Here is a 16,862-nt window from a genome sequence, read left to right on the forward strand (position 1 = left end):
TCCTGGCAGCATCTCTGCCCTCCAGCACCAGACACGGCACCCTGGTACCTCCAAGGGTCTGCAGCAGGACAGGCCATGATGGAGCGGGGTGCAGCATGGTGCCAATGTGGGGTACCTTGAGTCAGGATAAAACCCAGATCCCCTCCAAGAGGACTCTCCTGCTTATTCCGTGTTTCCCAAAAGAGCCAGACTATCCAGGTCAGCAAGCTCTTCAGCCCTGGGGCTGTCACTGGCCACCCTCTGCTGCCGCACAGTCCTGCTGAGAATGCTGGATGGGGAGACAATAGCTGGAAGGAGACAACAGCGATAGCTCAGGGAGAAGCGTTCCAGGGGCAGGCTCCTGGGGGAGCGCAGGGAGGAGCACCCAGGCAGCTCCTGGAGTAGTATTGATTCCTGCAGCACAAACGCTGCCTTCTGTGCCTATTAATTGTAGATGTTCAGGAAGATGGAGAGAAAGAGACCCTAGTTCCCTCATCCGCAGCCAGCCCATGCTCACAGGCACACAATCTCATCGCCTCCCTGCCCATGAGCCACTGGCAGCATTGGTGCTTGCCTGCACCGCAGGCTGCTTCCTCGCTTTATACAGCATGTCATGAGCCGATGAGTCCCCAGGTGTTTGGTGCAATAATGCAAAGCAGACCTAATCCACCCCAGCCCTGAGCTCTCCACAGTCTCCTCCCTGCAGGCTGTCCCCAGGCTGCTTCTGGGAGAGACCCAGGGTTGTGGATGCCCTGGGTGCCCTGGTGCACTGCAGCTGATGGGTGATTCCCCCGTTGTCCTTGTGTGCCCATTGCAGCTCCCTAGGGCTTTTCTCTACCAAAAGAACCCTGTAAGAGTTTGCTCCACAGCAATAAATCAGAGGAATGCTCACACTGGCATGGGCTGGTGTCGGGCTCCCCAGGACTGGGACACAGCAAGGTGCCTGATGTGATGCTCAGCCCCAGAAGGTGACTCATTTCTTCCCTGGCATTTCAGGGCTAAGCCCAGTGCTCACAGCTCAGGGGGTCCCGGGCTATGCTGGGAGTTCTCTGAGCTCCCCAAGTTGTCTGGCTCCTTTAGATTCAGAGCAGAGCAAGCAGAGACTCCTCTGCACCCCATGTGCATTCCCAGAGGGTCCCTAGGGCTGGCTGGGCACTGACGTGGCTGCAGCAGCCTCAGTATCCCAGGATGAGGTGGTTCCCTGTCCCTGGACTGTGCTTGGCTGTTGGTGCTCCTCCTGCTAATGGCCTGGTATGGAGCTGGGGGGGCAGCCAAACCTCCTGCTCATTCTGATACCCACATGTGTGTGTTGAGTCAGCAAGTTCTCAGCTCCCTGAGACCCCTGGGAGTCACAGGGTGTGACAGCCTCTCTGGTGGCTCATAAGCAGGGCTAGGGTTAAAAAGGCTGCTAGCAGAGCCAGAGACGAGACGCGTTCACCCCATGGTTTCTCTCCTTCCCATCCCGAGGGCCAGCGCTCAATCTGGTGCAGGATGCTGCACAAGTGGGAGCTGGATGCGTGGCTCGCCTGCGATCAGACTCAGATCTAGGGCTGCTGACAGCTCCTTTCTCTTCCGCATTGCTCCTTTCAGGCTGTGCTTCCCCGTGGCCCCGGCTGACGCAGCTGCAGATGAAGTGACAAGGAGCCAGGCAGCACTCCCGGCCCGCTCTGCCGTCCTCTGGGAGGCACAGACACGGAAGCTTTAGATCAAGACTCTTTGGAAGCAAAAGCAGCCCTGGCTATCAGCAGAGAGCAGCCAGCCGGTTCCCTACTCCTGCTGGCTGCACAGCATGGGCAGTGGGTTTTAGGACACCAAAGCAGCCAGGGCTGGGGTGCTGGTCCTTCTGATGTGGAGCCATGGGGTGCTGCATCTCCCACCAGCACTAAACTGAGTGCCTGGGGCATGGCTGGGCTGGGGCAGACCTGGTAGGAACAACCAGCTCCCCTGCCCCAGCGCTGGAAGCAGTGGGAGACCAGTGCCACCCTGCTTTGCACGAACATCAGTCATCTCTTGAAGAATGGGATCTCCAGGCTTGGGAATATTCGCAGGACCCATGAGACTCCCCCTAGCATAGGAGAAGGAGGGCCACAGCCAAGGAAAGTCTTGCAGCCTCACCCTGGGGTAGCTGACCTCAGGGGCTGGTACAAGCAAGATGCCTTTCCACCACACCCTCGCCCACACCCATCTTTCCTGGAGATCATGGTGTTGTCAGCAGTGCAATGGTCCCGTCCATTGTGGTGGCAGTCTGGAGGGTATCACAGTGTCCCTTGTGGGAGGCAGGAGCACAGACACAGCTGCTGGGGCTGAAAGGGATATGTGAAGTTTTCTCCAGTGAGGGAAAGTGAAGGGGTCCTGCAGCACACACCTCGCAGCGCTCGGACCTTGCTGCCGCTGCCATGGAAACTGCTGTGGAGCATCATCCTGCTGCACTAGCCAGAACAACCAGACCACAGTGGTCCCCAGTCTTCCTTAGGCTCTGTTCACAGGCACCTGGGTTGACAGTTTGGGAGAGGCTGGGTGCTTCCTGCCAGCTACCATTCCAGGGTCACCCTGGGGCTGTGGCTGGATGGGGATACCCCTGGGTGGGACACCCAGAGCATGGCAAGGTCGAAGAGGCTGGGGAAGAGCTGGCAAGGAGTGTCTGGTGCCATTCCCAGACAAATCCAGCTCCCCTGTGGCCAGGGGCTCCATGCTGCTTGGCCTCCCACAAACATAAATCATTTTCTAATTTATAACATGAATAATTGATTTTGCCTCCATAGCTGGCAATAAATCTCCTGTGTGCACATGCATAAGAAAATAATAATAATGAAAGTGATCACGATCTGCTGCCATTGATTACCTGTGAGAGGGACCATGGTACCCTCTGTGCCATGGCGGGCTGGGGCAGGGGCTGCCTGCTCCTGGGGTGATGGGTGGCCCTTCCCGGTGTGGGGAGCCTTCCTTGTCCCACAGAGGGCCACACAGCTCAGGTGGAATGACCCTACCCATCTGTGTCTGTCTTACCCAAGGTTTGTCCAGCCCAGCCCTCCCTTCTTGGTCCACAGGACTGCAGTGATGAAGTGCAGCTTCCTTCCCAGGGTTCTGCCTTGCTCACAGCTGCACCCAAATAAAGGTAAAACACAGTATTGCTTGGGGCCACCACTCAGCACAGAAGAAACAGGTCTCTGGGGCTAATGTAGCCTCTGTGATGAGCCTCTGTGGCTGTACTGACACCCACACTGGGCAGTCAGGAATGTCTGAGTACTTCAGAGCAACCCAGACTTTAGGCATCAGCAGTCCCAACCTTGTAGCTACACCTGAGGAAGGATAAGATGCTTGGCCCAGAGGGATAAGAGGCTTGGCAGAGCCCCACGCACTGGTGCCCCATGCAATGCTCAGTGACACCTTGTCAGGGTCACAGGTGACTGGTTCCTGATCCCTCAGCAGCTGCACAGCCTCTGGGGAGCTGCAGAAGCGGCAGTGGCTGTTGGCTGCCTGGGCACCAGCCTCCTGTCCCACACTGAGGGGGTGTGCATCCTCTGGGGCACCGCTCCTCCCTCACCCGCACGCAGCTGCTTGCGAATTACACGGCTTTCATTTGTTAGGAAGCTAGTTTGGAGGAGGGACGGGGCCTTTAGAGACCCCCTATCCACCAGTCAGACAAACCAGGGTGGCTGCACCAGCCTGCCCTGCCCTTCACAGCCCCGTGTCCCAGCGAGCCAGTCACGACCTACAGCGATGGCACCCACAGCCCTGCCTGCATCCCCTGGGCCGACCCTGTCCCCGCCAGCCCTCACCCTGCCTGGGGGAGAATCCAGCCCTGTTCCCCGGGGCGCTCCATCCTTTCCCGCAGGCTCTGTCTCGGGAAGGCTGTGCAGCACCAGCGCTCCGGTGGCAGCCGGTGGTCCTGCCCGGGCTGCCCCGTTCATCAGCCGCTGGGCACAGGCAGCCCCCTGCTCGCCAGACCCAGGGAAGAAGAGGAGCCGACCCGCCCGGCGCAGCCACCTTCCCCCGACGGGGGGGGGGGGGCTGAGCAGGATGCGGCCCGGGGATGCCCGAGCCCGCGGTGCCCCTGAGCCCCCGGTGCCCCCGAGCTCCAGGACGGGGGCTTTCCCGAACGACAACAGGCAACCCGGGCCGGGGCCGCTGCCCCCCAGCGCCGGGCCGGTCCCTGCCCCAGGCCGCGGGAGGGGCGGGGTAGGGACGCGGCACTACAGGACCCGGCGCTCCCCGCGGCGGGGCGGGACCGGACGGCGGAAGCGGCGGCGCGGAGCGGCGGGGCCGGGGCACGGTAACGGTGGGGCCCGCCCGGGCGCTGTGCCCTCCGCTCCCTTTCGACCCCTCCCCTGTGATCCAGCCCCGTCCCTCACCCCCTGCCCCAGCCCCAGTCCTGTCCCTTACCTCCTGTCCCGGCTCTGACCACCTGACCCCCAGCCCTGTCCCCAACCCCCTGCCCCAACCCTGTCCTCTCTCTACCCCCTGTCCCAGCCCTGTCCCCGACCCCGCTGTCCTAGCCCTGTCCCCCGGTCCCAGCCCTTACTCCTGCTCTGCTGTTCTTGCCCCGACCCCTATTGCGTGTCCCAGCCCTGACCCCCAGTCTGCTAACACGAATGCCCCGGAGCACGTGGGGAACGTGGCTTATTGCACCCCATAGCTCTCCCCAGTTTATTGAGTCACAGGGCAATGCCAATGGTGACACGCTCGAGGGTGGGGGAGTTATATGGCATTCCCAGGAGCTCAGTGCGCTGGGCTCCCTTGGCTTGTAAAACATGTGCCCGGTGTTCCCAGGTGATGGACGCTGTTTTCTGTGGTTGCCTGCCTGCCCTCGGCGTCCCCTCCATCTATGCTGCATGCTGTGGGCCTGTCATGGCCCCGGGTGGCCTATGGCACAATGCCAGTGTCCAGCTTTTGCCCCTTGCGCTTTTTGGAGTGATCGCTCCAGCCACCTGCTTTGTGGTTTGAGCACACCCAGGGCTCTGGGCCTTGCTTTCTAGGCTGCTCCTGCCCTTCGAGTGGATGCTTTGGGTTATTTTACCTTCATTTTCCCAGACTGAGTCTCATTTTGTTTCCTGACTACATTTCTCAGATCCTTTGAATGATTCCTCTGCTTTTTGCAACACTTCTCTGCTAGGTAACATCTACAAATATAAGTAATATTTGCAATTTACTTTTCAAGTGAAAATTTGAGAGTAGGTGTAAAATCAAAGTTCAACTGAATTGCATCTCGTTTGCTTTACTCGAAAATTTTGCCCAGCAATTTTTTGGAAATAACTCCTGCTGGGAAGCCAACATCCTTCATGCCTCGCACTGCCCCTCGTGGGACAGGAGCTCATTGCGTGTACTCCTTCCTGTAGTCATCTTGTTCTGCTCCAAGGATGTACACTTGGTTTGTCCTGCACTCAGGTCCAGTTTTGTTGTCTTTTCTTGTAAAGAAATTCAGCATCTGGTTTGCTCTGCCTGTCATCAGTGCCCTGGTTTCTTCCTGGCACCACTTACGTGTCAGTAGATTAATCGGTTCATCTCGGTGCTGGCCATGCCGGCCAGGTGACCGTGTCTGTGTGGAGATGCTGTTTTTGCTTTCCCTGCAGCTGTTTTTTTTCTGAGGCCTGTGCCTCATTTGCATTTTTTCTGGTTAAAAACAGTAATTTTGCTCTTTTGAGTCGTCTTTATTTTTGAGCCATCATTAATTTTCTCTCCTTCCTTGTTTATTAATAGACCTTTTCACTTTTGTGCTGATTCTGCCTGGGTATATTTGTAAAGTCCTTTGTGTTCTCTTTAGCCCTCCAGCTGTTAACTCCTGCTGATCTCTTATCCCTTTCCATCCCTTTTTCCCAGTACAGCTGCAAGGGGACACACTCTTCTTACAAATCCCCCTCCTGTCTGAAACATTCTCTTTTCTTGTTCCAAGTATCTCCTGAGAGCATCGCAAGTGAAAGGCATGATTGAAATCTCTCTCTTTCTCAACGCCTTTGCTGCCTGTTTCCATAGCCAGCGTTTGCTCTGGCTGCTGGAGAGCACCTTTCTCCTGGCAAGCAGGGGACAGGGATGCCTTAAAGCCTGTGGCGCTGCAGGCAGGCGTTGGATGGGACGCAGCTCTCTGGTCCTTGAAGCTCTTTGCTTTGCCTTGTGGCGGTGGCTTTGTGTTCTTTCCTTTGCTCTGCCTCTCTGTACCAGGTATCTGGGTCCTTCTCTGGCCTCGTCACCTGCTGTGTGAGCTTGGCAGGCTGGGCTGGAGCTCTGCTGAGAGCAGGAGAGAAGCAGGGTAGCCCAAACCTCTGACAATCCTTGGGCTTTTGGGTTCTGGCATTGTGCAGTCGGTGAGTGTGCCATGGCACGTGCCTGGTGTGGGATGAGTTCTGCAAGCGACAAGTTCCCCAGTGGGGCTGTTTAGAATCTCCTTGTACCTGCCTTTTTATTAGTCTTGTTATTATATTTACTTTTTTTTTTTTTTTCCTCCGAAGAGCCCAATCTGCGGCAGGCTGTAAAGAGTGACATTGCGGCTGTGCGAGCCGCATGTTGAGGCTGCGCGTGGTCCCTCAAAGCTCCCGGTCCCCTGGTGCTGCTGTCCCCGTTCACCATCAAGGCTTTAAGGTTATCTGCTCTATCGACGGCAGTATGGATTGAGTGGAATTAGAAACCTCGAAAGCTAAAAATACAGCTCCCTGCCAGGAAATGCGGCAGCCTGCTGGGAGGGCGCTGGGTGGCACCGAAACTTTTCCGGGAACTGGCACACTCCATATGAGCCCCACAGCCCAGCATCTGTGCCCGTTCCTGGGCTCCTTTCACAGGGCTCTGGCTGGCATCTCTGCTCACAGTGGGAGAAGATGACAGGGGCCCTGGCTTTGCCATCGGAGCCACATTGTAGGTGTCCTCACTTGCTGGGTAGGGATTTTGGGTGGGGCAGATAATGGAGGAATTTGGCAGTGCAAGGGGGAAAGAAAGGAGAAGACACTGCCCGTCTGTTCTGCAGGGGCTTGCTACAGGAGAGATGCAGGCTGGCCCGTTGCTCTGAGACCTCACAAACTCATGAGCACAAGCTCCTCATGAGCAACATGTTCCTAGGGACAGTGCTGGGGGAGTTTGTGCTGGTGGGGTGCACTGGCTGTCTCCCAGCTGATGCTCCAGCATCCCCCCTGGCCACACCGTGGCGTGTTCTGCTGGGCCGGTGGGCATTACGTGCCAGGCAGCTGGGCACTGCTCCCACTGCCACTTTTACTGTGGTACCATGGCATACCTGGTCCAGGGCTGCCTTTCCTTGCTTGGTGCCACAATGCTGAGCTGTTTAGCTAGTTGGCTCCAAAAAGCAGGACAGCACATGGGGCAGCACAGGCCCTTTTGGGGATGCACTGCCCATCACCGCTTGGCTTTGTGAAGCGAGGTTGGTCCTGAAGTCCTGAAGCAGTAGTGTTGCCCTGCCCAGCATAGTGTGAATGAGACCCCAAAGCCAGGGCCGTTGCTTTGCCTCCCAGAGCGTGAAATCAGTTGTTGCCGATGCATGGCTGTGGCATCGATGAAGTGTGTAATAGGCTGGGGTCAGGAGCTGTGCTGCCCTGTGGGGGAAAAACAAAGTGCTGCAGCATCCTTGACAACTTGGGCCAGCCACCACCTTGCTGTGCTTCTCCCCAGCTTTCGGGAAGCGTCTCTTCCCTGGCAGTGTGCGGCAGGCAGAGGCAAGGCTGTGCAGGGAGAGGATGCTCCCAACACCAGGCATCTAGCTAATGCTGCACCATCTGCTTTGGAGGGTGAGGCAAGGTGAACAGCAAGCTTTCGAGGAGTCCATAAATCCTGTGTGTGAAGGCTCTTGGAGGTGACTTGGGATGTGCACGGAGCAATGCTGCTTCTGGCTGCTCCTGGTGCTGAAAATTCTTGGGAAGCAGAGACTGAGGGGGAATCAGTGAGACACCCTCCTTAAGGATGTCCCATGGCCTGAGGCTCAGGGTTTGGCTGGACAAGTCCTTTAGGACAATGTGCTTCCGTGCAGTGGGCAGCCCTATGTGGTTGGAGGTAGTGGTGCTGGGGGGTGGCTCCATGTGCCCCCTCTGCTCCAGCAGCCAGGCTGCTGCTCAGTGAGAAAATATATAATGCCTCGGTGTTGAAAAATGACTAATCCAGACCTCTGAGGGTTTGTAGGATACGTTCTTTTCTTGCGGTCGATAAAGATAAAGGGGATCGTTCTGCCAGCAAAATTAGCGTATCATAGAGGGGGAAAAAAAATGACAAGAGCTGCGGAGACAGAAAAATGGTTGGGACAGCCCCGTGACGGTGCCCAGCATTACCTTGGCGCTCATGCCTGTGCCTCATGTCACGGAGGTGGACAGGGGTGCACTGCGCTCTGCAGCATAAGGCACAGGCACCACAGTGATGTTGGGGAGCACTGCCTTGCCTGGGCTTGCCAGCAGTTTCCAGAGAGCCATGAGAGACCCATCCATCACATTGATGTAGCCATCTGTCTGTCTGTCCATCAGGAGGAGGGGATGATGCCGTGTGGCAAGGGCAGCCCCAGCCACTTTCCAGCCAGTGGTTGGCCTCCCTTCGCCTTCCCGGCACCGCTGCTGGCTGTTGGTGAGGGGCTGCGGGGAGCGTTCGCGCCTCGGTCGGGGGCTGCGTGGAGGGGAGGCTAATGTACCGGAGGTGCCTCGGAAATGAGAGCCTTGGATGGGTTCCTGGCCCTATTGATCCGCCGGCAGTTTATGCATCCTGACATTCATAATCTCGGTCGGCGCTGATGGTCCAGATTAATGGGCCCGGGGGCTGTCCATCCGTCACTTCACATTAATTACTGAAGAGGTGTTTTTCCAGTGATTTACCTGACAGTGGCCCGTGATGAATCCCCCTAAACGGAGTGGGCAGTGATTAATCATGGGGCCTCGGCCCGGCCCCGCTCTGCCTTCCCCTCAACCACAGCACAGCCCCCTGCACCATCCGTCTCCATAAACCCTGCCTGATGCATATTTATAGGGGCAGGGGGCCTGGCAGCTTGTGGCATGCCTGTTGCTGCCAAAGATGATGAAAAATAAATCTCTGCCGGGACGGGGCAGCAGGTGAGCAGGACTGTGCTGGGTTGGCAGCCGTGGTCCTGTACTGCGGTGTCTCTGCACTGGGGTTTGGTTTCTGGTGCTCCATGGCTGCTGTGGGCTGCTTTGCGGTTTTTGGTGTGTGAATGGTGCAAGGGTGCTCTGTCCTGCTTTAGCTGTGGCTGAGGGATCCCAGGCAGCAGCCACTGGAGCAGTGAAGGCACCTTGCTGATGCTGGCAGGGTTTCCCTGCTTACCTCATAGCCCGATACATCCCACCGAAGGCTCTAGGGTTGCGGGATGCTCTGGACCCCAAACTCCATCTGCAGAGCTGCTACTGCTGCTGGGACACTGTTTGGGCTCTGCTGTCCATTGCCTTGTGCCAGCTGCCGTGGGAGTGAGAGTGGGTGCCAGGCTGGGACCCCAACCCACCAACCCGGGCAGGGGCAGCCCACCATGTGTGGGGTTGTTAGGATATGGGCAGGGCACTGACACTGTCTCTTCCCAGCAGGCAGTGGTGGCACCATGCAGCAGGAGGCGGAGGGCAGCCGTTCACGCCGAAGGAAGCCTGACATGGCCTTATATGTGCCCAAAGCTCGGCGGGAGAGAGAGGCGCAAGTGGCAGGTGACATGCCAGCTGTGCACCGCCGGGAGCCTGAGAACCACCATCTTACGCAGGACACTTGCCGAGGTAGCAGTGATGGGCAGAGGCAGAGCCCTTGTGCCAGAACAAAGGCAGGCAGATTGGCAAAGAGGGAGAACAAGGTGGATACCAGCCCAAAGGAGCTGCGGGCAGCCTCTGCTGGGCACTGTCAGAGGTTGAGAGGCAGCTGCCGCGTAGCATTGGAGAGCATGGGGGCATCACACAGCATGTGCAAGCCGTGCCCAGATCCAGCTGTTGCCCAGCCCCGGGACGGACAGGACAAAACTTGCCATGATGAAGGACTTGGAGAGCTTGGCTGCGGCTGCCAGATGATGAGGACTGAGCCTGAACCTCCATCCCTGCCAAGTGCCCAGCCTGGAGCCAGGGAGGCTACCTCCAAGGCCAGCCCTGCTAGCTCAACACTCCCCACTAGCTCAATGCCGGCGTGTCGGACAGGGCCAAGTGATGTGTCAGAGCATTTGAGGGACAGCACCCTGGATCCAGCCAGGGATCTCTCCCAGCACCCAGGAGAGGGTGTCCTGCTACTGGCAGGGGCATGTGACTGGAACAGCGTGCCCGGACTGATGTGGAAGGCTGCAGGTTCAAAAGTTAAGGAGGAGGAAGGGGAGCCTGGGGGGTTTCTCCTGGCAGGGCAGAGTGAGGGCTGTGCTGCTGGAGTGCTGTCAGAGGCTGACGAAGAAGAAAGGCAGGGATGCATAGCTGAGCTTGTCGGGGAGAGCACCTTGGATGTACCGGGCGCTGGCTGTGAACCTGGGTGCTCGACGAGTGGTTTGAGTGGTGGACTGGTGCTCCCCGAGGAGAATACCCTGAGGCACGATGTGGGCAGCCCATCCCAGCTCCCACCAGGCAAGGAGGAGAGTGCTGCTGGGTCTGGGCATCCTCGTGAGGAGGGCATCCCAGTGCCAGCTGCAGGGGGAGGGGGCAGCCCCTCTGCCTGTTCAGATGGCAGCACCGGGGTTGGGAGAGCCCTGCTGGGTGCTGACGAGGAGCCAGCAAGCAGTGCATGGGAGGGGACACCCCTGGAGAGCCACAAGTCCCCGGCAGCCCTGGATCTGCTGTGCCGTGGGATGGAGGGTCTCTTGCCCCCTGCCTGGGCCGAGGAGTTGGCGGGGGCCGAGGGGGATGCGGGCCCACTGCAGCAGGACTGGTGCAGCCAGGAGGCCAAGGAAGAAGAGGGAGGTCTCTGCCACAGCTCCGCAAAGGCAGAACAGGCCAGTACTGAGCCATGCCATGCCAGTCCGGCTGTGGAGGAGAGCTGGGACACACTGTTCAATGACGACGGGGACTGCCTGGATCCACGCCTGCTGGAGGAGGTATGTCCTGTGAGCCTGCACCTGCAGGAATTTGCAGGAACAGTGGCTGCCGCTTTCTAGGATGTGGGGACAGGAGTCTATGGGGGTCAGCTGGCCCTGTGTCCTCTAGGGTGGGCTGGGCTCTACCCAGGGCACATGGGCCAGACTGCCTGCTGTCACTGCCAGCCATCCCCAGGGACACAAGCTGCCTGTGGTTCCAAAACACCTGGGATCTCCCTCTTCCACCCTGTCTGGTTCTCATCCCATCTCACAGTGGTGGTGAAGGCTGGGGGAGATCTCTATAGTACATAAAGCGCACCCAGTAAAACCTGCTTAAGCGCCATAAACCGCAATTGCACCCTTGTGAAATGGGGGCTGGTGATAAAGAAATGGGCTGAGATGTATGAGCTCTCATTGAAATAGCAATGGGATGTTTCCTTGAAACTACAGCTTCTTAATCAGCTGTGGCTCATTACCATCCCCTCCTGCACGCGTGCCACTGAATTTACTACAAATAGCTGCTTAACACCCAGACCCACACTGTTTTCCTGCCATTTGCAAGGAAAGCTCAGCTTCTGCAGCAAGACTAGATATCCCTTATTGCATTTTAAATCAGTAGTATCAAACTGGTAATTTTCCAAATGACATTAATGAGCCCAAAGTAACAAATAGCACTAATATTGTTGCAGCCAGTGTCTGTCCACCCTGGGCTGGAAACAGGGTGTGAAGTGGTGAGTGGTGCCTGGTTACAGCTTCTAGGAAGGGAACAAGATTAGCTCTAGAGCATCATTACTGAGGAGCACTGGTACCCACCTCATCTGTGGGACCATGCTTGCTCCGATGGCAGCTGGGTGCATGTGGTGCTGGTGCTGGCTTTCTGTGGGCTGGCACAGGGACATGGCTTCATCCTTGGGTAGAGTGGGGAGGCTGCTGGGCCCCACCAAGGAGGCAGGTCAGAGAGAGCCTGTGTTGTGGTGCAGCCGTAGACTGTCAAAGGCTTTGCAGAAGTCCAGATCGATCACATCTGTTGGTTTACCTGTGTCCACCGTTGTGGTTACCCCATCACAGAGAGCCATCTAGTTGGTCAGACAGGACTTGCCCCTGGTGAAGCCATGCTGGCTGCCATTAGTCACCTCCCCATCCTCCATGTGCTTTAGCCTGTCTTCTAGGAGGATCTGTTCCATGATCTTCCCAGGCACAGAGGTGAGGCTGACAGTTCGGTAGTTCCCAGTGTCATCTTTTCTACCTTATTTAAAAATGGGCACAGTGTTACCCTTCTTCCAGTCACCAGGGACTTCTGATTGCCATGACTTTTCAAATATCATGGAGAGTGGCTTGGCAACCACATTGGCCAATTCCCTCAGGACTCTGGGATGCATCTCATCAGGTCCCATAGACTTATATATGTTCAGGCGCGTCAGGTGGTCACGAACTTGATCCTCCTCTGCAGTGGAAGGGGGTTTACCCCCCTAGTGACCCAAGATGGGTGAGGAGAGCAGCTGTCAGTGAAGACTGAGGCAAAAAAAGTTAAGTATCTCAGCCTTCATTAGTAGCATTCTTCCTTGTAACAAGAACAAGATTTGTGATGTTCTGTGTGGAGGAGAGATTTCTGATAGGGGACAGCTCTTTAATCTAGCAGGAAGAAACACCATAGGCAGATCCATTGGCTGGAAGCTGAAACCAGACAAATTCAGAGTAGGAATCAGTTTGAACGCAGAGGGTAATTAAGCACTGCAGCCATTTCCTTGCAGGCTCAGTCAGCCGGTGTGGCGGGGCAGGGGCTGCAGTGCATGTGTGCTGGCACACGCTTCCCCTCCAGCTCTGGAAGTGCGCTCTTATCAAGTGAGCAGGAGCGTAAGTGAGTGGCCGTGGACCCCTCTAACATGCTCTGGCGAGGGTACAAGGTTACAGAGCAGCGAGGTGTGATGGATAGGCTTTATCTCCTGCCTCTGCCATCTGTCTGTCTGTCCATTGGCAGACCCTTCCCAGTGCCAGGTGCCTGTCAGGGCTGGGGTCCGTACCCAGCTCCCTGCCCCACAGCTGGGGGTCTGTGGGCACCCAGCATGCCCCAGCTGGCAGTGTGGGGCACCTGTTGAGTGGTGCCTGCCGTTCGGCTGAGTCTGGCTGCCAGACGGCTCCCGTCCTTGCCGCCCCGCCACACTCGGTGATTTGTGAAGGTCAAGGACCGCTCCAGCACTTTGCGCTCCTGCTCTGTAATCATCTTCCTGGCGCCTGGCACTACCCGAGTGCTCTGCTCCTTCAAGCGGCACCAGAGGGCTTCATCCTGCCTGGGGACGGCTCCTTTGCCTCCCCTGAGCAGGTAAGGGGTGCTGGAGGATCACGCTGCCCCTCATGGGGTGCGCTTCATTAATGATTGATAATGGCAGGGCAGGCAACTCTGCCGTCAGTGCTAGCCTGTCCTGCGAGCTCCGTAACTCAGCTCTCCCCTCCACCGGCATCCAGCCACCCTGGCAGCACCCCCTCGCCTGCCGTGAATCCATCTTCCCCATAAAATTGTCGGAATGTGCACTTTTTATTGACTGAGCTGGCTGGGATTTATGGACTCTAACCTTCCAGCCGTGGTAAACTCTGCTATGGTCACTTGGGGGATCAAGCTGGGAACCGAGCTAAGTTATGTACACGCTCCCCAGTACCGTGCCGGCCCCACACTCCGGCAGGGATAGGGGAGCTGCCACCAGTTTGGAGCTGCACCTGGCCTCGTGTCACAGCTGGAGCGGGGCTGGGGAACCCCTTGGCTGCCAGCATGGTGCGGTGTGGAAAGCAGAGGTGCAGCAAGCGGTGCCAACCGGCACCAATGCTGCGGGGCAGAGGGGAGCAGGGGGTAGCTGTGTCCCCATGTTGTGGCAGTGTTTTAGAGTGAAGGCTGAAAAATAGCAGAAATGGAAAAGCACTACAACAGTCATCTTCTAGGGCTGGAGGAAGTGCCCCGCTGTGAGATACTAAACACGCACAACCCTTTTAGCTTATCAAGAAGAAGATTAAGAAGGGACTTGATTAGCATAAGTGCCATCATGGGGAGGGGACCAGAGTCTGAGTGCTCTTTAATCCAGCAGAGAGGCAGAACAAGAACCGCCGGCTGGAAAGCAAAGCCAGACAAATTCAAATGAGAAATAAGGCATAAATTTTTAGCTGCACAGGTGATTAAACACCAGGACCTATTCCTCAGGGAAACACTGGCTTTTCCATCTTGGCATCTGGGGTGCCGACAGGCTGCTCTGGTGCATGTGCTGCAGCTGGGACATGCTGCACCTAGTGGTGCTGCACAGTGTGCAGACATCTGTCTTTCCTCTTGGCCTTGCTGTCCTGCTCCTTGTTCCTCAAATGTATTTTGGGTGCACGTTGCTGTAGAAGGGGGAATGTGCTTGGGGTTGCACCTGCTGTCTCACTGGTGCGGTTCCTATTGCGTCCCCATTGGGACTGCAGAACACGGCAAGTGAAGGAACGCTGGTAATGGGAAAAGCAAGTGCATGGTGTGAGAGCCCTGGTCGATAACTCCTAATATCTCAACACCATGAATCCATCTGCAGTGTTGGGGTGGGGCACGGGGGCTGGACTGCTTTCCCGGGAGCGCTTGCAATGGAGCAGGAGCTGGTGTGGGGCGGGTGGGCATGGGTTGCTCAGTGCTGTCTCTCTCCCACTCCTGCAGCTCTCAGGGGGTGAGAAGTGCCGGGAGAGCCAGCAGTCACCCTGCTTCAACTACTATGCGGCTGAGCCCGCTGCACCGGACCTCAGCGATGATGAGCTGCCCCACGTCATTGAGATCTATGATTTCCCCTCAGATTTTCGCACTGAGGACCTGTTGCGTGTCTTCTGCAGCTATCAGTGAGTCTGCCAGCAATGCCTCGTCCCTGGCACTGGGGTCCTCTGCCTCGGCTCTGCTCTGGACCCCTGCCCACTCAGTGCTGATGCTTTGCTGAGCTTTCCTCTCTCTGGCAGGAAAAAAGGCTTTGATATTAAGTGGGTGGACAATACGCACGCCCTAGGCATCTTCTGCAGCCCCATAACAGGTACTGCTCCTAGTTCAGCTGGGAGCGGGCAGAGGGAAGGAATCCTTGCTTTTTCCGTGGCCAGATTCTGGGCATAGGGCTTACCCCACACACGGACATCACTGCCTTCTCCTTACAGCACGTGATGCCCTCAGCACCAAGCACCTGATGGTGAAGACACGTCCGCTTTCCCAAGGCACCCGTGCCTCTAAAGCCAAAGCCAGGGCGTATGCCGGTGAGTGATAATGCCCTGTGCTGTGATGCAGCATCTTCATCGTGGTAAGTGGAGATGGATGAGGCAGCTGGCAGAGCTCTGCGATGCTAGCTGCCCCATCCCTCCCAGCATGCTTCTATTGATATCCCGCATCTCTTACCTAGACTACCTACAGCCTGCCAAGGAGCGCCCTGAAACATCGGCTGCCCTGGCCAGGCGGCTGGTGATCGGTGCCCTGGGGGTACGCAGCAATCAGACGCCAGCCCAGCGAAATGCTGAGCGGAGGAAGCTGCAAGAAGCCCGGGGTGAGGTTTGGATCCCTGGGGGGCTGCGGCATGGGGAAACCGTCCCCATGGATGCCCCTTCTTACAGGGTGGGCTGTGGCCACATCCATGGGGAAACAGGTGGCTGTGGGGTGATGAGGGCGTAGGGTTGACCTTCTTCTTGTCTCTGCAGAGAGGAAACGCCTGGAGAACAAGCAGCGGGAAGATGCCTGGGAGGGCCGGGAGTGAGCTGGGAGGCTGCACCTTATCCTGGCTGGGAACCCCCTTGGGGAACCCAGGCCCATCTCTATGGGCAGGCAGAGCCCTCTGCATCGTGGAGTGGGGATGGATCCTGCACCACATTCCAAAGCACTGTGTGGCTCCTCCAAAAGGGCTGAGCAGGGCGCGTGCAGGCTGGTTGTTACCATGTGGATGTGGTCGCCATCAGACAGTGCTGCCCATCCTGCCCAGCGCAGGACTTCCAGTGCTGCCTGCTGCAGCGGAAACAGCAGTGGGATGTGGGAAGCTCGGCTGCAAGCAGGTGAGGCTGTATTGGGCCACCCTGGCAGTGCCTTGCGAGTGAGAGTTTGTCCTTTATTTTGCTAATAAATACCATTTATTTTATTTCCCTGTCTGGGCTGTGGCTCTCCGTGCCGCTGCGTGCCTGGGGAAGGGGTGTATGCTGGGGGCTGCTGCACGTGGTTTCCACCACCGTGGCCATGTCCACCCATCCCAGGTGGTGGGTGTCTCCAGCGGGGGGGGGCACAGGCAGGAGAGGGGTTCGGGTGGGGCTGCAGGCAGGAATGTGCTGACAGGAATCCTGTTTACTTCCGCGGAGCAGCTGTGGCCCCAAACAGTGGGGCCCTTGTTGGTGCACGGGCAGGGCCATGTTCTCAGCCCTGCACGGGGCTGTGATGTGGCTGTGCTGCCAGCCTTGGTGGGCTGGGGGCTTCCTGCCCTGCCCCGGGGCGGGGGAGTAGGCGGATGGCTGGGACCTGCCTTTGGCCTCCCTGCTTTGCATCATCTTTCAGCAGCTGAAAAACAGCCCTGTGTGCCCCGGTACTCCAGCCCTGCAGCCCCCCAAACTCTCAGGGCCGTGGTTTGTGGGACTCCTCTGCCCTTCGCAGCAGGTGAGGATGGTGATGGTGCATTTCTGTCACCTCTGGCAGGGGTTTGTTTGTTTTCAGTAGTGGCTACCTTGCACCAGCCAGCACTAAAGGGCTTGTGTGGCTGCCTCATGTCCCCTGGCTGTCCCCCAGCTTGGTGGCGGTGGAGCTGGTCACGACCCTGCATCGGCAGTGCTGCCAGCTGGGAGTCCTCTGGGCTGCTGTTCCCAGCCAGTTGTGGCTTGGCTGCTGGAAATTTCAGGGCACAAAGCTGCTCTCATGTGGAAAGCATCTCCCCCACTGTCCAGCATCAACCCTGACTGTGGCCAAGTGAGCCTCTGC

At 57.5% G+C, this 16,862-nt stretch overlaps 1 protein-coding gene across 1 annotated transcript; it reads left to right on the forward strand.

Moving 5' to 3' along the window:
• The first annotated feature begins 3,699 nt into the window (after positions 1–3,699).
• Positions 3,700–16,021, forward strand: R3HCC1L (R3H domain and coiled-coil containing 1 like). The gene is made up of 7 exons (XM_054071557.1): positions 3,700–4,252; positions 9,486–10,951; positions 14,598–14,773; positions 14,888–14,958; positions 15,077–15,172; positions 15,316–15,456; positions 15,608–16,021. The coding sequence occupies exons 1-7, from the start codon at positions 3,700–3,702 to the stop codon at positions 15,661–15,663; spliced, it is 2,559 nt and encodes an 852-aa protein (XP_053927532.1). The 3' UTR covers positions 15,664–16,021.
• The last annotated feature ends 841 nt before the right edge of the window (positions 16,022–16,862 follow it).

Source organism: Cuculus canorus, chromosome 7 (assembly GCF_017976375.1).
Source record: "Cuculus canorus isolate bCucCan1 chromosome 7, bCucCan1.pri, whole genome shotgun sequence".
Classification (NCBI taxonomy): Eukaryota; Metazoa; Chordata; class Aves; order Cuculiformes; family Cuculidae; genus Cuculus; species Cuculus canorus.

Excerpts from the sequence above, each read along its gene's own strand:
- R3HCC1L (XM_054071557.1), top strand. The coding sequence starts at position 3,700 with ATGGCACCCACAGCCCTGCCTGCATCCCCTGGGCCGACCCTGTCCCCG. Across the intron at positions 4,253-9,485 it reads AGCGGCGGGGCCGGGGCACG|GCAGTGGTGGCACCATGCAG; the intron begins GTAACGGTGGGG and ends TCTTCCCAGCAG. Across the intron at positions 15,457-15,607 it reads GAAGCTGCAAGAAGCCCGGG|AGAGGAAACGCCTGGAGAAC; the intron begins GTGAGGTTTGGA and ends TTGTCTCTGCAG.